This window comes from Mesoplodon densirostris, chromosome 4, assembly GCF_025265405.1.
Source record: "Mesoplodon densirostris isolate mMesDen1 chromosome 4, mMesDen1 primary haplotype, whole genome shotgun sequence".
Lineage (NCBI taxonomy): Eukaryota > Metazoa > Chordata > Mammalia > Artiodactyla > Ziphiidae > Mesoplodon > Mesoplodon densirostris.
This window is the reverse complement of record NC_082664.1, coordinates 2,968,283-2,987,988: the sequence shown is the minus strand read 5'-3', so window position 1 is coordinate 2,987,988 and position 19,706 is coordinate 2,968,283. Positions and strand designations below refer to the sequence as shown.

General features: G+C 64.3%; 2 protein-coding genes across 3 annotated transcripts; one reads left to right on the top strand and one right to left on the bottom strand.

The window, feature by feature from the left end:
- Window positions 1-360: 360 nt before the first annotated feature.
- On the bottom strand, window positions 361-3,763 carry CKB (creatine kinase B). The gene is made up of 8 exons (XM_060097873.1): window positions 3,682-3,763; window positions 3,171-3,375; window positions 2,827-2,981; window positions 2,621-2,753; window positions 2,114-2,285; window positions 1,249-1,372; window positions 835-1,024; window positions 361-751 (listed from the first exon to the last, which is right to left on the bottom strand). The coding sequence occupies exons 2-8, from the start codon at window positions 3,361-3,363 to the stop codon at window positions 573-575; spliced, it is 1,146 nt and encodes a 381-aa protein (XP_059953856.1). The 5' UTR covers window positions 3,364-3,375; window positions 3,682-3,763; the 3' UTR covers window positions 361-572.
- Window positions 3,764-8,804: 5,041 nt separating this feature from the next.
- On the top strand, window positions 8,805-15,863 carry TRMT61A (tRNA methyltransferase 61A). Of its 2 annotated transcripts, none has more exons than XM_060097872.1 (4): window positions 8,805-8,897; window positions 9,570-9,929; window positions 12,380-12,646; window positions 14,616-15,863. In XM_060097872.1, exons 2-4 carry the CDS (start codon window positions 9,599-9,601, stop codon window positions 14,873-14,875), a joined length of 858 nt encoding a protein of 285 aa, XP_059953855.1. In that variant the 5' UTR covers window positions 8,805-8,897; window positions 9,570-9,598; the 3' UTR covers window positions 14,876-15,863. The 2 variants fall into 2 exon arrangements, with proteins under 2 accessions (XP_059953855.1, XP_059953854.1); XM_060097871.1 differs by having other exon boundaries at window positions 9,516-9,929.
- The last annotated feature ends 3,843 nt before the right edge of the window (window positions 15,864-19,706 follow it).

Here is a 19,706-nt window from a genome sequence, read left to right as displayed (position 1 = left end):
CTCCCCCCCAGCGTCCACAGCTCCCCCAGGCTACAGGATGGGGCTAAGCAAAGTGCCAGGCTCCACGCCCCAGGCCCCAAAATCCTTTCGATGCTCAGGCTGGGGCTCTGCCACCGCGGAGCTCCTCCCCCTTCTTGTCCCTCCCCCACCAGCCCACCCCAGGCCTGCAGGGAAGCCAAGCAGACAGGATGGCGGAGAGGCTCATGGAACAGGACTAGGTGGGTACAGCAGGGTGCCTGCCTCCTGGTTACTGCTGTCCCAGCTTACAGTGAAGCGCAAAGGGTAGACCCAAGACTCAGGCCTCAGAGCCTGGCTGCTGAGCCCTGGGCTGCCCCTGGAAAGGGGAGGCACCACTCAGACTTTGGGCAGGCCAAAACCCTAGTTTATTTCAGCATCAGCAACATCTCAACCATCACAAAAATAAACTCTACCAAGGGCAACAGAAGTCTCTACAGCAAGGCTAAGGGCTCAGCCGCCAAACGGCGAGCCTCAGGGGTGCATGGTGGGCACTGCCCGGACAATAAGTTAGGAAGCAGCAGGGCTGGAGGTGGTGGCAGATGCAGGCCAGGGCTTCACTTCTGGGCAGGCACGAGGTCATCGATGGCCTGGCCCTGCTCCAGCCGCTGCTCCATCTCGATGAGCAGCTTCACGCCGTCCACCACCATCTGCACCAGCTCCACCTCCGAGAAGCCCAAGCGGTCTGCGTTGGAGACGTCAAAGATCCCGCCCACGGCAGCCGTGTCCACACCGCCTGGGGAGACAGCCAGGTCAGCAGGGCTGGGGGGGTGCTGCCCCGGCAGAGAGGGGTGCCTGCAGGCCCCCCACCCCACTCACCTGTGCCTCGCTTCTGAAGCCGCAGCCGCTTGAGCACCTCCGGGAACTTCTCGTGCTTGCCCAGGTGGGGCAACTTGATGTGCACCCCTGCCCGCAGCCCTGTGCCCAGGTTAGACGGGCAGGTGAGGATGTAGCCCAGGTGAGGGTTCCACATGAATTCGTAGTTCTTGGACTTGAAAAGCGTTTCAATCTGGAGGTGGAGGTGTGACAGGGGAGGCCTGGCTGAGACACCCCCCAGGGGACCAGCTGAGACCCGGGAGCCCCCCGCAGGACCCTGAGGCAACTGACACCTGGACTCCCCAGGAGGTTAATGGGGCACCTACATCTCTGCCTGAACCAGGGGGCCTGGCCCTGCCCACTCCCTGGCACCCAGCCCCCACTGTGCCAGCCCAGGTTGCGGGGGCCAGGCCTGACCTGGGTGAGGCCATTGCAGAAGCGGGTGAACACCTCCTTCATGTTGCCCCCCTTCTGCATGGAGATGACCCGCAGGTGGTCCTCCTCGTTGATCCACACCAGGAAGGTCTTATTGTCATTGTGCCTGGGGGAGGGGCACAGTCAAGCCTCCTCCCTGGACTGTGGTCTCAGGGCACATCCAGAAAAAAAACTCTAGGGGGTCCCCAGACCGGAGGCACTTCCCAGGTCCCTGGGGTACTCATCCCAGCTGTATCCAGGACTCCAGCCCCGTCAACAGACTGGGGGCACGGAGGGAGGCCAGGACAGCTCAGAGGGGACAGAAAGAGAGGCCTGAGCTGCTTCCCCAGCTTGCCCATCAGGTACTGTGTGGTCCCCCCCACCAAGGGGATAAGGGGCAGAGGCAGCCAGCACAGCCCCCCTACAGGGGGATGCGCTGTAGCTGGGCGCGGAAGCCCCACGATACACGCACAGTGTGAACAGGAGCTTGTAAGCCCTCCTCCCCCACCGCCCACTCGAGGAAGCGTCTGCGTCACCCAGCACCTGACTGACTCCCCGCGGGGAAGCGGGTGGGAAAGGAGAGAAAACAAGTAGCTCCAGCTCCCCAGAGGGGGGTGGAAGAGAAAAGCCAACACGACTGGTCCCCCACCTCTAAGATCCTGAGAGGCTGAGGCCTCTACTAGCCGGGGTCCTTCACTTACCTGCGAGGTCAAGGTCACCTGCGAGGAGGCCTGGGTAGCACCAAACCCATCCCAGGAGCGCGGCCCCTCCCTCTTCCTCCTCAGCCTCGCCAGGGAGAGGACCAAGCCAGGGAGAGGACCAAGCGGGGGAGTGGGGACCCGCGGGAGGGGGGTTGGGGAGTACGCACCAGATGCCGCGGGCATCCGGCCAGTCGCGGGCCATGCCCGAGGCCAGCAGCAGGGGCGACACGGGCTTATCGAAAAGGAAGTGGTCGTCGATGAGCTGCTGCTGTTCCGCCTCGGTCATGCTTTTGAGCGCATAGTACCTCCCCGCCAGGTCACCGTCCAGGCTCGACAGGGCTGCGGAGGGGCGCGCTCAGGAGGACAAGCGGGTGGGCTCCTGTCCCACACCGCCACCACCCCTAGCGACACGGATCCGCCCCACCTCCCCGTGCCCGCTCGGCTTGGCTGGAGTCCAGTCCTCCCGGTCTGGGCGGCGGGCCGAGCCGGTGACCCGGCCCAAGCCGACCCTCGCCGGGCCCCAGGACGCTGTAGGCGCGGGGCTGGGCCTCGGTCCCTCCGGGAAACCGGAGCCAGAGCGCAGATAAGAGCGCGGCGTCGGCGGCTCGGGTGACTAGTAAACAAGCCGGCAGGGGCCGGGACCGGGAGTGTGGCCCGGCCGGCCCGACCCTTACCTTCGACGGCGAGCTTCTCGATGGCGCGGCGCTCCCCGCGGCTGCAATGCGGGGGGAGGCAGAAGCCGCGGATGCTGCGGCCCGTGCGCACCCGCGAGCTCAGCACGTAGTTGGGGTCCAGGTCGTCGCCGCCCTGGGGGCCAAGCAGAGGTGAGCTCCGGGAGACCCCTCCCCAGGCCGACCCGCCGCCCCGGGCCGCCCGGCACCTGCAGGTTGTCGGGGTTGAGGTCGGTCTTGTGCTCGTCTGTGGGCTTATAGCCGCCGTGCCGATCCTCAATGATGGGGTCAAAGAGCTCCTTGAACACGTCGTACGACTCCTCATCGCCAGCCACGCAGCCCACGGTCATGATATAGGGGTGGCCTGTTGGGGGGGCGCGGAATGGGGACAGTGACGTCACTGCCAGGCCTCAGCGAGCCGCTGAGGACCCTACCGCTGTGCGCGGGAAGAGGGCGCCCGGACTTTGGCCCGAGGGGGGGACTGGCATGGGGAGGGGGGACTCAGCGCGGATACGGCGCTGGCACCCTGACCCCGGGACTGGTGTGCGCGTACCTGGGTTGTCCACGCCGGTCTGGATGACGTCGTCCAGCGTGAAGCCGCTCGGCGTGCTCTTAGCGCGCAGCTCGGCGTACAGCTCGGGGGTCAGTACCTTGGCCATGTGATTGTTGTGGCCACTGAGGTCGGGGTACTCGTCCTCGGCCGGGAAGCGCAGCTTCAGCGTGTTGTGGCTGTTGGAGAAGGGCATGGCGGCGGCGGGCTGCGGGGAGACGCGGGGGTCAGCGGGCACCCGAGGCTCCGGGCCTCCTGGGAACCTGCTCACCACCCAGGGACCCGGGCACCGGTCGCCCGGGACGCGGCCAAGGTCAGCGGGGTCGGCACTGCGCGCAGGGGGCTACCACATCGCCCAGGACCCCCGGCCTAGCTGGCGCGCCCGCTCCAGGCGGCGGGCCCCGGCGTGCCGGGAGCGCGCGACGCCGCGGCACCCGAGCCCCCTCCATGCGCAGCGCCCCTGCCCCGGTGCCCCGCTACCCACCCCCACACCCCCGCCCTCGGGCCCACTCACTGAGCAGCCGGGCAAGGGCGGGGGTTCTCGGTCGGTCGGCAGCTCAGGGCGCGGCGCAGGCGAACAGCTGCCGCTCCGCGCTCCCGCGGCTCTTAAGGGGCGCGACGCGGGCCTCCCATTGGCCGCTATTTATAGCCCATTCATTCCATTGGGCCGCGCTACGGGGTGGTGCCGTCGCTTTGTCCGCCGCCCGCAGCCCCCCGCAGCCCCCCCACCCCAGGCAGCCCACCCCGACTATCCCCTCGCCGGGACCCCGCGCAGCCCGCCTACCCCACCCCACGCCCGCCCAGGATCCCGAAGCCGGAAGACATTCTGGATTCCCATCCCCCGCCCCCCCAGCCTGCCTCCGAGCGGGAAACCGAGGCAGGAGGGCCACCAGGCCCTTGAGGACGCTCGGGCTTGTCTGCACCATGGCTCCTGCCCTCCCTCGTCTTGCCTGTCCCCGCGGTGGTTGCGGCGAGGGGCCAGGCGAGGGCGTCCAGGGCTTCCACAGCAGGTACTGCCAGACCCCCGCCGCCCCCCCTTCTCCCGCCCCGTCCGAGCTGGCCCCGAGCCGCCGACCTTCTCCAAGGTGCCCGGGCGGTCTTGGTGCAGCGCGAAGGCGCTCCGGAGGCCTGGCTGCGGCCCAGCCCGGCGGCACCCTTTGTGCCTTGACCTTGGGCAAGTCCCCGGGCTTTGGGGCGTCTGAGCCAGACACCCCGGGCCCAGCCCCTCCTGGTTGATGCGGAAATACTCTGGCTTTGCCGGGGAGTGCACAGTCTCAGAGTCCCCAGACCCCAGGCCTGTGCCTTCTCTGCAGGGGACAGGTTCATCTCCCCACCCCACCCCCAAAGGCAGTCCTCGGAGACTTTTGGCAAAGACTGGAGGAAATGCTAACAAACAATAAGCACATGTGAGATTTAAAAAAAAAAAAAAAGACACTAAAAATCAGAATCACGCAAGTTAAAATAACGACTATGCCTTCCACTAGCCCCAGCACACCCAGACTGGCAAAAAAAAGAAAAGATTGATACCAGCCAGTGTTGGCTATGGGTTGGAATGTGGGGAGACAGGCATTCACACGCTGCCTGCAACTGTGAATTGCTACATCTTTTTAGGAAAGTAATTTGGCAGTATCTATTAAAATTTTAAATGTTCATACTCCATGACCCAGCAATCACACTTCTAGGAGTCCAGCCTATAGACAGTCTCATTTCTCTTTGCAGATAGACCAAGAGATGTGTAGTAGGAGAAACAAACACAAACAAACCCGGATATAACACGATGCCCATCACTTGGGGCCTGGCTGGGGGTAGGGAAGGCATCTCCCCAGTGTGGAATATTATACAGCTATTAAAAAGCGTGAATTGGAGCTTGTGTGGTTGAGGTCCATCATATGTTGCTTTGTGAATGAAGCAAGGAAGGGGGAATACCCTTATCTATGTGTATATTTAACAAAATCCCTCCAGGACTGCACAGTGTGCTCTGTGGGCAGCAAGGTGAACCCTGCTGCGGCTGCTGCGAGAAGACTGGCTGTGAGCAAGCAGCTAAGTGAACAAAATGTCATCCGGAGATGGGAGGAGATGGGTCCTGTGGAGGCTGGGGCAGAGCGGGCATTGCAGCGTGTTTGGTGCCTCTGCGGAGTGGGCGCTGGAGCAGGGGGCGAGCATGGGCCTCTGCCTCTGCCTGTGCGCTCTGTCCCCTGAGGTTACTGCGGACATACTCCTGCCTCTTCTCTTGCTCACCTTGGCGTGTTCTGACCTGCTCGCAGTCAGCATTTTTCAGACCCATGAAACAAGCCAAGGTAAAAAGGCAAATGGGTCTGGATTGGCCAGACAGCAGGTGTCCCTTAAGCCTGAAATTCCTGCATTCTGTGCCCCCTGCAGCCCCTTCCCCTAATTTTAGAAATATCTGCAGCTGCCTTTCCCAATTCTCCACCCCAAAGGCCTGATGGGCTCAAGTTTCTGTTTCTAGAAACAGAGCTGCTGGTCCTGGAGGCCTATTGGGCTTTCAGACCCCAGCGGGTGGAGGGGTGGCATTCAGGGCCTCCTCTTTGTCTGTAGCCTCTGCAGCTTCACAGAAGGCCCCCCTCCCCTACCCTCAGGCCACCAAGGGCCTGACCAACTTGAGAGAACGGGGGCAGGAAAGGACCCCTGCTCCCCTTTCTCTCCACAAGCAAGGTCCACACTGGAGAGGTGAAGTCCAGAGGCTTGGGGTCTTGCGCAGGGCCAGGCCCTAGGGATGCTCCTGCCTGGGGCTCCAGCAATCCTCAGCCTTTGGAGATGAGTGTTTTGTCCTAGTTTTGCAGATGAGCAAAGGGAAGATCAGAAGGTGCGTGATGGGGGACCGGGTCGGAGGTCTGGCAGTCCCTCGGCGGTCCTGGAGCGACTGGCCCTGTGCTAACCTGAACTGGGGCCCACCCTGAGGACCCCCGGCTGGCCAAGTCTGGGCTGGACTCAGTCTGATAGCGCACATGGTCAGCAGCTGTGATGGGGGAAGTGGGGAGGGGGCCTTTGAGGCCTTTAGACCCAAAAGTCAGGGTGAGGCCCCCCACCAGGCAGGGGCTGCTTGGGAGCCTGGGTGATCCCAAGCAGGGGAGCAGGAAGGGGGCCAGGAGGGTACCGGCCTCCACCTCATCAGGAAGAACACTGCCCCCAGCTACACTTGCCCTCGTCTGTGGACCCTCCACTCTCCCTAGGGCCCACAGGAGCTGGTTTGGCCGCGTCCAGGCAAGAAGCTGGGTGACATCACCAGGCCCATTTATGGTCCAGGTTTCTTGGAAATCACACCTGGTTATAAATTAACCACCTGGCCCTGGAGGGGGTGGGGAGCCTCAAAGGAGTCCCTGGCCTTTCATCCACAGAATATGACCCCGCTCAGCAGGGCAGGCACAGAGCTGGGCAGGTGGAGGTGAGCCAGGTAGGAGGGCAGGGCCAGGATCCAAGCAGGGGACGCGAGGCCATCCTCAGAGTCTGTGCTCAGAGTGCAGCCAGGGTGGGCATTGCTTCCTCCTGGTGCCCTGCCCCTGAGCTCCGCAAAACCCAAAGGGGAAGTTAGTCAGGATCAGAAAAGGGGCAGGGGCTGCTTTGTGGTCACAGAGCATGGTGGGGCAGGAGACTGAGCTGGTCAGGGAAGAGGAGACCTTGGGTCACCTGATCCCTGCCTGAGAAGAAAGCAGAGCAGCCTCCCCCAGTGGGCATCCTCAGGGTCTCCCTTTCCTCCAGGGCCTACTTCCTGCCAGTTCCCAGCTTTCTTCAAATCTGCCACTAGTTCTCTGAAGCCAAGTTTACTGGCTTTAAATCCCAATCCCACTTTGGACACATTGGCTGTGTGATCTTACGCAAGTTACTTGACCTCCCTGAGCCTCAGTTTCCCCATCTGTAAAGTGGTGGTCCCTCTCTCACAGGATTGTGGGGAAGACTCAATGTGATGACACTTGACTGGGCTCATACAGTATCAGTTCTTTTTTGGGGGGGGGCCCAATATATAAACTCTGCCCTGGGCAAAGTACCCACCTGACCTGGCTAATCAGTTGGTGCTTGAGGACTTAGGCTGATGGGGCGGGCTCAGATGGACAGCCCTGGGAAGGCTGCTTGGAGGAGGGGGCAATGGAGGAGCTGGCCAGCCAGCCACAGAAAGGCCAGTGGGAAGTTGGGAGCCCTAATTTAGGCTCTCAGTAGGCACTCAGCCGCTGAGTAGCTGCAAGCCTGGGGAAAAGGAACCCCCATGAGAAGTGGAAAGTTGAGATCTCCCAGGTCAGCGAATAGGGGGTGATTCAGGCTGGTGCAAAGTCACCTGGAACAAAGGTTGGTGAGCTGTGGATGGAGCTGGGTTGTCTCAGTGTCGAGAGCAAGAGGCAAGGGGACAGTGATACAGCCACACAGGCAGCTGGTGGCCAGAGCACTGGCCCCACAGGGACAAGAACCCACAGAGAATGGGAGGCCACCAAAGGCCCCTCACCTTCTTCCTCTGGGGCTCCAAGACCCAGGCCCATTCAGGGCAGGGGCATGGAGGGGCTGAAGCTAGGCACCTGGGTCTCCATCATGGGCTCTGTGGTCCACAGACACCCTCGCCAGTCCTGGCCCCAGAGGAGGGAGAGTTCAGAGTGCCTCACAGGTTGGCAGGGCTCTGGGAAGGGACTGGCTCTGTAGGGCCTGGCTACTCCCATTTGCCCAGGGTGGAGCAGCCTGGGCCTGGGAAGTGTGGCCTAGGGTCATTGCTAGCTGGCCCTGGGTTAGGGCTCAGGCCTCAGGGTGGCTGGGCGGGCTGGGGTCTCTATCCCTCTCCAGTCCCCAAGGCTAACAGGATAAGCCCTGGCCCACAGGGACCTGTGTGCTGGAGGAAAATAGTCCATGTCCCCTGTCCCCCTCCCCCGCACACACTCTCCAGAGGAACCGGTTCTGTATCAGCTCTGCTGAGACAGAGCAGGGCTGCTGCTTCCCTTTTCTGCCCCTGTCCTCCAGCTGCCCCTCCCCCTGTCCCCTGCTCAGGCCACTGGCCCTGTCCTCACTGACCGACCCCAAAGGGAGCACAGTTCACCCAGTGCTCATTGCACCCTGGGTTCCAGGAGGGGACACAGGACCCCCTCCCTCCTTGAAGCAGCTCCTGCACTCCGGAGACTGTGCCCCTGAAGAGAAGGCAGGCCAAGAAGAGGCAAGGCCTGGGCCTCAGGCCACTTCTGCAGACCCTTCCAGGCCACCATCTCCTGCTCCTCTGGTTGACCCTAGCCAAAGCCTTCTGGGTCGACCCTCTCATCGGCGATTCCATTTTCTGGAATTTATCCTGGGGCCCGTCAGAGGTGTTCCCAGAGCGGTTTGCAGTGACAAAATGTCCATGGCAAGTGTCCTCGTAGGGGACTTTGCAGCTCGCCTGGGCGGCCCTTCCGGGGACTCCGGGGCTGTCAAAAGCCTGCGGAACGGGGCCCTGCCCTGTTCCCAGCCTTTATCAATAGCGCCCGTAGGAAGAGTCTGGAAGGACTGCAGCAGCTCGGCGGCGGGACAGTGGGACTTTCAGTTTGTCTTTTGCACGAGTAGATATAAAGCAGAGTCCGAGCACGAGGCGCGCTCCGGTGGCCGAGAGGGACGGCCCGCGGGTCCCAGGAGCCCGCGCGCGAGGGGGCGGTAGTCCATGACGTCATCGGCGGGCGCCGCGCACCAGGCCGGGGCCGGAAGTGCTGTGGCGGTGGCGCGGGGCCACGTGCAGACCCTCCGGGAGTCAGAGCCCGACGAGCGTCGCCGGTGAGACTCCGCAGGGCCAGGGTGGCAGTGCGCGGGTGGGGGTCGCCCTGCACTTCCCTGCAGCCTCCCATGGCCGCCCCCAGCCCGGTGCCAGCCTGGCCTGAGCCTCCCCCTGGCTCTACACAGGCCAGGCCAGTGTTTCTGTTTACTGCCCCCTGCACGTTCCCAGCCTCTGCTTGGGAGCCCTTACATCTGCATCCCCCCGCCACTTGTCTGCCCAGGAGCCCGCCATAGGGGAAACTGGGGAGGGGGGGGTTCTGCCTGGCCTGGAGGTGACCTCACGGGCCATTTGCAGCTCTCCTCTAGGTAGCCGCTCTCTCATCCTACAGCTGGAGAATGGGAACCAAGCTCCTGGAGAAGGGTGATGAGAGAGAGGGTCAGGCCCTTACTTTGTGGGAATCCTTGGACCCCTCCTCTGCCAGTGTAGGGCCTCAGTTTCTCCATCTGTGATTTGGGCTGATGGCTTTTTTCTTAAGACCACACCAAGCAGGGCTTCAAATGTCAGGCCAGGGTGCAGCCCTATTGGGCTGTCCTAATGGACAGTGCCAGGGACTGAGCCAGCTACTCCACCCTCATTGCTCAGAATCTGGGCCTCACAGCCTTCTCTCTGGACCCCAGGTGCATATCCTGCCTCCTGGCCCCCTTACATGTTCATGCCGACACACCTCCCAGGTCCCTGGCACCTGCCAGACAGCAACACCATGAGTTTCGTGGCGTATGAGGAGCTGATCAAAGAGGGTGACACAGCCATCCTGTCCCTGGGCCATGGTGCGATGGTGGCAGTGCGTGTGCAGCGTGGGGCCCAGACCCAGACCCGGCACGGCGTCCTTCGGCACTCAGTAGACCTCATTGGCCGCCCCTTCGGCTCCAAGGTGACGTGCGGCCGAGGTGGCTGGGTGTACGTGCTGCACCCCACCCCCGAGCTCTGGACGCTGAACCTGCCGCACCGCACGCAGATCCTGTACTCCACCGACATCGCCCTGCTCACCATGATGCTGGAGCTTCGGCCGGGCTCTGTGGTCTGTGAATCGGGTGAGTTCTTCAGGTGGCCTCAGTTCAGGAAGGTGGAGGTCAGACCCACTGTCCAGACAGCCTCCAGCCTGCCCTTCCTGCGCACAGGCATTATTACTCAACTTCTGTTTTAACAGGGTCTTTCTGGGGGGGCTGACCGCAGGGAGTGAGGGCAGAAGCAAGGAGGCCGGTCAGGAGGCTGGTGCTGTGCTCTGCGTGGGAGGTGATGGGACTGGACCGAGGCTAGCCCGCTGGGGGAGCTGGTGCCCAGGGGCGATCCTACGTGTCGAGGCGGGGTGGGGGGTGTGAGCCCTGCTCGGCGCTGACCAGGGTGCTGACAGAAGGGCAGAGGGGGCCTGGCCTGGCAGTCCCTGACGGCTGTGAGTGGGAGCCCCAGGCCCAGGGCTGAGAGTGCCCCTTCCTGGAGGGAGACCAGGGCTGCTGCACGGTGCTCACTGGGGGTGAGGAGGCGGCCCAGGCCGGCACCATTGTCACTGAGCCCGGAGCCTGGGGTGCAGATGGAAGTGCCTGAAGGCAGCTGTTCCCAGCCTCTGCACATGTGTGCACGCGCGTACACACACACACACACGCAGGTGCTGGGGATTGAAGCATGCAACCTAGCCAAGAACAGCCCCGGCCCAGGTGTGCCTAGATTTCCAGCCTGTTTCTCGTGGGCCGGGCGTCTGGGTTCCAGAGTCACGAAGAGTTCCCAGTAGCACTGCTGCCAACGTTTGCAGGCTTCAAGCCACCTGCATCCCTCTCTTTGTCCACATGGCCTCAGTTTCAACATGCGGGCAATTGGATGGTTCTTTTTGCCCAGCCAAGCACTTTGAAACGGGGAGAGTCAGATGCAGAAGCTGGGCAGTGAGTGGGTCAGAGAGTGGGTGGGGCCTGGGCAGAGGCTGAGTGCTGAGCACCAGGGCGGCTGGGGGGAGGTGGGCGGGATTCAGGGCCAGCTCAGCCCCTGCTTCCCCCTGCGCAGCCACAGCCAGGGCCTCGCTCCATTGGGCTGAAAAGTGCTGTCAGTGAGCGTGCTTCCAGGCTCCTCTGATGTGCCAGCGTCCCTTCTAGGAACCGTGGCTACAGCCGTGACAAGACAGACCAAGCTTCTGCTTCTCAAAGGGGACAGACAGGAAGCCCACTGTGACCGTTTCGGTGTTGTTGATTGCTGGGGGGCTTGGGAGACAGGGCTGCGTGTTTGAGGGTGACTCAGAGAGGGGTCCCTCCAGCTAGGGGTGTCAGGGAAGACCTCTCTGAGGAGGGAGCAGTGAGTTGAATGTGGTTGAATATGATGGGAAGGCGGTACCAAGAGCCATAGTGGAGGGTCAGCCCAAGGGAGAGCCTTGCAAAGACCCTGCGCGAGGGACCATCAAGGAGACCAGCGTGGCAGGAGCAGGGATGAGGTCAGGGAAGAGGTGGGTGCTGCTCGGGAGTCACGAGGAGTCCGACTCCGCCGTGCGTGGAAAGGGCAGAGGCCTGGTCTGACCGAGGCGGGAGAGAATCCGCGGCTGTGTCGAGGTGGACTGAAGGCGGGGGCCAGGGGCTGTTACGGGGAGCCGGGAGGGGGGCCTGGGTGGGCGCGGCAGGCAGGTGGGGAGAAGGAGTGGCTCCTGGAGACATGGGGGAGGAGGTGCAGGAGTTACCTGCGGGGGAGGGGAGGGCTCCTCCGTGGCGTCTGGCTGGGCAGTCACGTCACCAGCTGGTTCGGGAGGCTTGGCAGGGAGTGGATTTGGGCTGGATCGGCTCCAGCTCTGCACCTGTAAATGCTGGGCGGGCGCTGTTTGCGGTCGCGGGGGAGGTGATCTGTGTGCAGTGGGCGCCTGGGCGGCTTCGTGAGGCCTGGCGCCTGGAGCAGCGAGGTGGGGGAAGGTCACGGGGGTGTGACCGGAGGACGCAGGCCCGGCCCGGGCGCTGCAGGACAGGAAGGCCGGCAGAGGGGCGGCCCGTGAGGCTGGGGAAAAACTGAGAGAAGGTGACGTGGGGGGCACGTTGGTCACCGTGTCTCTGGTCGCTCAAGGTGAGGGCAGAGCTGCACCCCGTGTGGCAGGGTTGGGGGGGCAGGAAGATGGACTGGCCTGAGTCCCTCGGGGAGCTTGGGCCCAGCCACCACGTGGGACGGTTCCAGTCCTCTTGATCTGCTCCGTACAGAGCCTGCAGGGCCGTGGGCCAGTCCCGGTCCCTCTCGGGACCTGTCTTCGGGGCTCCAGGTCTGTGCAGCAGAGTCTCTCCAGAGCTGGGGGTGGGCAGGGCTGCCGCCCTCCCCGCTGGACCCACGGCGGACCTCAATGATCAGTCAGCTCCCTCCTCTCTCCCCTGCCACACGTGCAGCCTCCGTGTCCCAGGACCCCTCAGGGAGCTCCAGACTGGTGCCTGCTGGTAACCCGGGGTCGGCTGACCTCGTGGGCCCTTGGTGGGTCCCTCAGGGTGAGGGTGGGCTCGCTTCCCGTCTGACACCCGTCCCGTCCCGCTAGGCACCGGCAGTGGCTCCGTGTCGCATGCCATCATCCGCACCATCGCACCCACGGGCCACCTGCACACGGTGGAGTTCCACCAGCAGCGGGCGGAGAAGGCTCGGGAGGAGTTCCAGGAGCACCGCGTGGGCCGATGGGTGACCGTGCGCACCCAGGACGTGTGCCGCAGCGGCTTCGGCGTGAGCCGCGTGGCGGACGCTGTCTTCCTGGACATCCCCTCGCCTTGGGAGGCCGTGGGCCACGCCTGGGACGCCCTGAAGGTCGAAGGTGAGCCGGGGCGTCTGGGAGGGGTGTGGCCAGGCCGGGGCCCCTTTCAGCCTGAGCTGGGGGTGGGTCAGGGCAGCGGGGGAGTCGTGGGGAGGTCGCCCAGAGAGAGGGTGAGGGTGAGAGGGGTCAGGGCTGGGGAGAGTGGGGCTCCACCTGGGCCCCTGCCCCTTGGCCTGGCCCCGCTTCCACCCCAAGGTGGGAGGTGGCTCGGGTCCCTGGGGAATGTAGCACCCCTGCCTGAGTGAGAGGCGGGGCCTGCACCCCTGGGCATGCCAGAGGTCAGAGGGCAGCCCCTCACCCCAGCCGGTGCCTGCAGAGTCTCCCTTCCCCACCCGCCACAGCCAGGCTAATGTGCCCCTTTTAGGGAAGATGCTAGGTGCAGAGGCGGGAAGGTCGGCTCCGAGCCAGGAAAGTGCTGGCGAGGCCCTGGGTTTTTCCCTTTTCTGGAGAAGTTGCTGGCTCGGGCAGCCGGGCCCGTCCTCCTGCCCACTGAGCGATGCAGCACGAGGGGGCGGGAGAGGCAGGCCGGGGCGCCCCAGGGAAGCCTGCGCCTTGGAAAGACAGGCGCCGAGGCCCAGCTCTGGCAGCAAGGCGGCCATAGCGTCCCAGTGGGGCCCCTGCCCGCTGGCTCAAGCTCAGCCCTGGACTCCTGTGTCCTGGTCTCTGCTGAGGTGGCCTGGGGCTGGGGAGAGGGGCAGCGCTGGCTTCCCCACACCTCCGCCCCCTCCGGCTTTGCCCCCTGGACCCCTGCAGGTCCTCACTGCTCCAGGGACACCAGCGGGCCCAGGCCTCGGTCTCCAAGGCCGCAGCCGGTCGCGCAGCTGTGGGTGAGCCCAGGCAGTCCCTGCCCTGGGCTCCCTCCTGCTGAGGGAGCCAGGCCGTGTGTTGTCCCGTCCCCTCTGCCCCGCTAAGCCCCGTTCTCTGGATCTGCTTGTTCTGGCCCAGAGGCTCCCGACTTCCTCGTGGGTCTGGCGTTTCTCCAGCTTGGCCCAGTGAGGTGCGGCCCCGGGCTCTCTGGGCCTCTGGCTGACCAGCAGGCTCAGGCCCCGTCTACTGGGGGGGCCCTGTTTCCTTGGCTGTGTGCACGGGGGTTGGGTCCCCTCTCGGGGGTGACCCTGTGCCCTCTGGGTTCACGTCAACTGCACGCTCTGCCTCCAAGCCCAGGCCTCCCAGCTGACCACCTGGGCGTCTGTCCCAGGTCCCAGGTGTGGCTGCGGTGACCAGGCCTCAGGGACCTCCGGGGGCTGGCCTGGGCCACATCCCTTCCCCTAGCCAGCCTGCCGGATGCGTGGGCGAGCCCTGGTGGGGGGCGGCAGGAAGGGGCTGCGCTCCCGCGCCCTCTCCCTCACCCTTGGTCTGTGGGGCTCCGCTCAGAGTAGGCGCCTCGTGTTCCCAGGAGCGGGCGACAGCCTCTAATTTCCCGTGACTGCCACAGCCCCCGCCCCCCGGGCTGCTCTGTCTGGTTGAGGCTGTTCAGGCCCAGCACTCTGGCAGCTGCCGTGCCAAGGCTCCGCGCTGGCCACGACTCTCAGCTGCCTGGTGGGAATCAGGGGTGGCGGTGCCCTCTGGAAGCCCAGGGGGATCAGGGTGGTGGGCTGGGCCCGTGCCAGCACGTGAGAGGGCTTTGTTCAGGCAGGCCCCCTGCCCCGTGGCTGCAGAAGAGCTTCTGCCTCCGGGCCCCGGCCCGGCTCCTCTATTCTGGGGCCGCAGCTCTTCGTGGCCAGAGGGCTTGGTGGGGGCTTCATGGCCTCGGACCCCAGGGCAGGGGTCAGGGCATCCACCCTCCTCAGCTCTCACAGTGGGGTCTTGCAGCGCCCACTCCCGAAGGGACTGGGGGTGCATTACCTCTGCCCTGCAGTCCCAGGCCACAGACCCCCGGGCCAGAGGAGGCGGGCAGGCGGGCAGGCGGGCAGGCAGGGCTCTGAGGGCGGCCTCCTGCCCTCTGACCCCGTGTCCTCCTCCCGCGCAGGCGGGCGCTTCTGCTCCTTCTCACCGTGCATCGAGCAGGTGCAGCGCACGTGCCAGGCGCTGGCGGCCTGTGGCTTCTCGGAGCTGAGCACCCTGGAGGTGCTGCCCCAGGTCTACAACGTGCGCACCATCAGCCTGCCCGCGCCCGACCTGGGGGCCAGTCCGGGCCCCGACGCCGGCCCCTTCCGCAGCGGCATGCCCATGAAGGAGACCGTGGGCCACACCGGCTACCTGACCTTCGCCACCAAGACCCCGGGCTAATGAGCCGCCCGCCAGGAGCTCCAGGGAGCTGGGAGCCCCGCGGGGCCGGACGGGGCGGCGAAGCCCGGCCAGAGGCTGCCTTATATGGTCGGCGGGTGCCTGCCGGGGCCTGTGTTTAGAAACCTACGGACGCAGGGTGGGCGGGGCCGGGGGCCTCCCGGGTGGCTGAGTGGGGCTGCCGTGGTGGAGCAGCATCCGGCCTCTGGGGAGGGCGGCCTCCCGCCCACGTCACCGCCGTGGTCAGCGTCCCCATCCTCCTGCTCTTTGTTGCCACTCAATGTCTCCACTGCCACCGTCGGTTCTTCTGGATGTTGAGGCCCAAGAGTGCAGGTGGCGGGGCGCAGGTCTGACCCTTCCCAGGTGGCCCCAGACGAGGAGGGGGGAAACGGAGGGAGCAAAGACCCGGAGGAGGAGGGCCAGGGACCCCCACGGTCCAGCTGCCCGGCATCTGAGGCGACCCCGCTGTGTGGCCTCAGGCCTGACCCCACCCCTCTGGGCAGTGCACAGGCCGTGTGGGCATGTCCCCAGGTTCCTGCTGGCAAAGGGCCGGGGCAGCCCCGCTGCTTGGCTTCTGCCTCCGGGAAGCACCTCTGCGGCCCTGGCCCAGCCAGAGCCCTCTCGTGTCGATGCATGCGAACACGCAGCGTCATGTAGGGAAGAGCTGGGCAGGGTGGGAACGTGCTTCCGGTGGCTGGCCCGTCGGGTCGGAGCCACTCGGTGCCCCTGCCGCTCACAGGAGCTGCAGGGAGTGCACCCAGGACGGAGGGGGCGACGCCAACCCTGCCCTGGCCTGCTCTCCAGCTCTGGTGCCCGGCTGACGTCCCTCCCGCCCTGCTGCTCAAAGGACCTGGGTGCCTGCCCTTGGCCTCAGCTAGCCGTCAGGAGCCTCGGTGACCCCAGGTCGGCACGAGAGCCCCAGGGTACCAGGCTGGCCTGAGGCTGGTCCCCGACCACCCCTGGCAGAGAAATAAAACACTGTTGCCCCTGCTGTGCTGACTGGTCCACCCTGGTGCCCCACGAGGTCAGACCTCCACTCCCCACACCAGCATCCAGGCTGGACCTCCCTGCACGTGGCCCCCCCCCCGGCCCCTGCTCCTTCCTCTCCCAGGGCAGACACCACAGGGACTCTGGACTCCAGGACAATGGCCTGGGACATGGTGGACAAAGGGGCAAGTGTGTGGCCACCCCCACCCAGCTGCAGAAAGGGCCACTTGTTCCTGGGAAGGGTGGGGGCGGGGGAGGGAGAGAGTCCCTGTCTGTGTGTGTGTGTGTTTCCGTCCATCCATGTCCGGCTGGGCCTTCTGTCCACAGCCCGGCCTGGGCACCTGCGTTGCCTCTCTTGTTGCCTGAAGGGCCCAGAACTCAAGAAGGACCTCCCAGGCTTGCTGTCCTGGCCCCAGGCCACCACCCAGGCTTTGGGGGTCCTTGGAGGGATGCCAAGTGAGGTGGGCCTGCAAGAGGACCAGTCCCCTGGTGGCAGTACCACAGGGCCAGGGGTGTCTTCTGTCTTCTAGTAAGACCTGTGTCCCCTCAGAGACCCTAGGGTCCCTAGAAGCCCTTGCACTACTCCAGGGGTCATGTCCCCCTTCAAGGACCTGTCCTGACCTCTGACCAAATGCCTAGTCTGGGGACAGAGGAGGGACCTGGGCTTTCCTTGGCCTTTAGGAAAAGCCCGTGAGGTGTCTGATGGAGGGCATAGGCCTCCTCTGCAGGCCTGGCTCTGCCTGTTCTCCAGGCGGGGCTTCGGCTGGCACGCTAGACTGTGACCCTGGGTGAGTCACTGGAGCCTGCACTTGGGTTCGTGTGAGCTGGAAGGGAAAGCCCAGGATGGATGAAGGGTGGAGGGCCACCAGGGTAGGGGTCAGGAGACCTGGATCCCTGTCCATGCTCGCAGTTGCACGCACAGAGCTGCTCTCAAGTGTGGGGCCCTCCAGCCCCTTGACTGTCTGCCAGGCCCTGCACGGGAGCCCCCAGGGCTCCACTGGGCCTCTATCCCATGCCAGGGGCCTCAGCCTGGAGCCCCACCTGGCCCCAAGCCAGCAGTGAACTCCTGCGCATCCTTCAAAGCCCCTCAAGTGTCTCTCAGTGCTTCCCACTCCCCCCCACCGAGGCAAGAGCGTCTTGCTCAACCACGTCTTCTGCTCCCACACGTCCCAGGCTGGTGATACCCCTGTAGGGCTGCCCCTAGCCTGGGAGCCCCTTCAGGCAGATGAGCAGAAGCCAAGCGGCCGCACAAATTCTGCAGATGGGGACCTTGACACCCGGAGAGTCAGGGCCAGGGTCCGTGGTGAGTGACCGATCAGCAGGTCACTTGGTCACCTCCTCGAGGCAGGAACCTAGGGCTGGTCACAGGACCAGGATTCACCCGGAAAGTCCCCGTCCAGCCCCAGACTCCCACCTCTGGCCTTCAGTTTTTCCTCGGAAATTCTTGCGCCTGCCCAGCCGTGGTCTGAGTGGCTGAGACATGACACATCGACTCCCCCTGCTGTAGCCCCCACTCCCAGGTCTGAGCCTGGGAAGCAGATGGCCACTCAGACTCACTCACCTGCCCTGAGGGCCCCAGGCCAGGATCCCACCTTCGGGCTGGGATCGGGGCCTGCCTCTGGGGCTGTCTCCAGCCGCCTCCCCCTGGAACCTCCCGGGCTTTGCCCCCGCAGCCCCAGTGTGAGCTGCTGCTGTCCTCCCTGTGCTTCACCGTCATCTGCCTTGGAGGGGCTTGTGCCCTTTGCCCAACCTGGGGCAGTGTGGGTTGGGGGCTCGGGGCGGTTGTTGGATGGGTGTTGGTTGGTTCAAGGGATGCCAGGCCCCTGGAGGCTGTACCCTGTCTAGCAGAGGGCGACAAGGAAGGTCATCTTCCGCATGAGGACAAGTCGGGGGATGGGCTTCCCCACATCTGCCCCCCTCAGCCCTGCAGTCTGCAGGAAGGCCCCCCTTCCCGTCCCCTCCTCTCTGCCTCCATGGCCTCTGTCCTCCCAGGGCTGCCGGCTCTCCGGCCTCTAGTCTGCGTGCTGGAGGGCGGGTGGGCTGCGTGGGACCCTGGCCCAGGGGGATGATGCAGCTCTTACCCCTTCCCAGCCCACTGCACAGGGAGAGAAACTGAGGCCCAGCAGAGATAAGGCAGATCCAGGCCTCCTCCACCCACCCACCCAGGACCTCCCATATCTGACACTCTCCCACCCGTGTGGTTGTGTAGGGTGTGACCACGGAGGCCAAAGGGGACTTGCTGCTGCAGTCATGGAAGGCTCCTTGGAAGAGGCGATGGTCTGCAGGGTGTGGAAGGGCTGGTGGAAATTGGAGGCGGGTGAGCAGGAGGCCTCCCCAGGTGGGAGCAGGAGCCCCCAGGCAGGACAGCTTCCTGCAGGCCCAGGAGAATGAAATGGAAAGCGTCAGGAGAGGCTGCTTTGGAGCCCCAGGCTGGTAATGCCTGCTGTTTGCAAGGCTGCTCTGAGTACAGGCCAGTACAGTGGGACCCAGTGCTCTTGGGCCCACATGCCAGCCTGGGGGTGTCCCTGCCTCCTAGAGGGGCTCAGGTGAGAGCGTCCCTGGGTTGGCCCTGCTGGAGGTCTTGGCTCCTGATGCCCCCAGGAGGGAGCGTGCAGATGGGGCCCCAATCCTTAGGACCATCCTCTTCACCAGCCTCGGGCGCAGCAAGTGGGGGTGGAGCACCTGCCAGCAGACCCAGACCTTCAGGGCAGCCTGGCCTGCCCGCGAGGGCTCCCCAGAACCAGGCACACACTGCCGGTGAGGAGTGCACGGCTGGAACAAAGCAGGGAGGGGGGAGCGACAGGGAGGCCTCACCAGGGCGTGGCCTCTGCAGTCCCAGGGGAACACGGAGTTTGGACTGGGCCCTGCAGTCAGCCTGTCCTGTCCTCAGCAGGGATAACCAGACCCCGCTCTGCCCTCTGGAGGATGCACTTAAGGGCTCGGGCTCCGGGTCTGCTGGGGTCACATCCTCCCTCTGGCGCCACGTTGGCGAGTCCCTCCCTCCTTCGTGCAGAGGTGAACACTGCCTGCCCAGTGGGGGGATGGGGGTGGGGGAAGCTGCCGCCGTGAGAATAAGTGTCTGTCGCGTCAACGTTTGGACTGTGGGTGTCCACAGAATGTCTCTGATTATTAGCGCTAGTGGGAAACACTGCCCTTTCCAGGAAGACCCCTGGCCTTACTTCGGATTCCAAGGCCAGAATTTGGGGGCCACTTATGAATCTGAGAAATGTCCTCTGCACTTTGTGACACTTGAATAGCTTTTTGCACCTCCAGGGGCACTTGAATAGTTCATTGGAAGACTTGACATTGAGACTTTTCAGGGAAATCCAGGTCATCCAGTCACTTATAGTTAAGTTTGTGCTTATGGTTAGTTGTATAATAAAACTAAAAACTGAGAACATTGGGCTGTGCACAGGCAGATGGCACTCAACTGACCTCCACAATTTTTGGGACACGTGTACTAGTTAGCTGTCACCACAGACGTGCTGCCTAACAAATAATCCCCCCAGCCCTAACACTTGGTCTTAAAGCAGCAGCCAGTTCCTTTCTTGGGTCTGTAGCTTGACTGCTCCTGGCCGACCTCTGCCAGGCTCGTCCACGTGTGGGGGCTGAACTGATGTCAACTCTGCCCTGCTCCACCCTTTCCTCGTGGGACCGTGGCTCGTCTCACGTCCCGTGGCTCAGGCGCAGTAGGGGCGAGCCTGGTCATGCAGGCGTTTTTTCAAGCCTTTGGTCACATGGCCTAACCTCAGATCCTGGTGGAGAGAGAGACCCTGTGATTTTAGGGGAGGAGCTGCAGGGCTGCCAGCACAGGCATGGGGGCTGGGGCTTGCAGGTCCTCAGCCAG

Bases quoted from the DNA above. Each gene is read 5' to 3' on its own strand.
- CKB (XM_060097873.1), bottom strand. From the start codon at position 3,363: ATGCCCTTCTCCAACAGCCACAACACGCTGAAGCTGCGCTTCCCGGCC. The intron at 2,982-3,170 runs GTACGCGCACAC...CCCCCCCAACAG, and splicing joins GACCGGCGTGGACAACCCAG to GCCACCCCTATATCATGACC. The intron at 2,286-2,620 runs GTAAGGGTCGGG...GCCCCTCCGCAG, and splicing joins CGAGAAGCTCGCCGTCGAAG to CCCTGTCGAGCCTGGACGGT.
- TRMT61A (XM_060097871.1), top strand. From the start codon at position 9,545: ATGTTCATGCCGACACACCTCCCAGGTCCCTGGCACCTGCCAGACAGC. The intron at 9,930-12,379 runs GTGAGTTCTTCA...CCGTCCCGCTAG, and splicing joins CTCTGTGGTCTGTGAATCGG to GCACCGGCAGTGGCTCCGTG. The intron at 12,647-14,615 runs GTGAGCCGGGGC...CCTCCCGCGCAG, and splicing joins GGACGCCCTGAAGGTCGAAG to GCGGGCGCTTCTGCTCCTTC.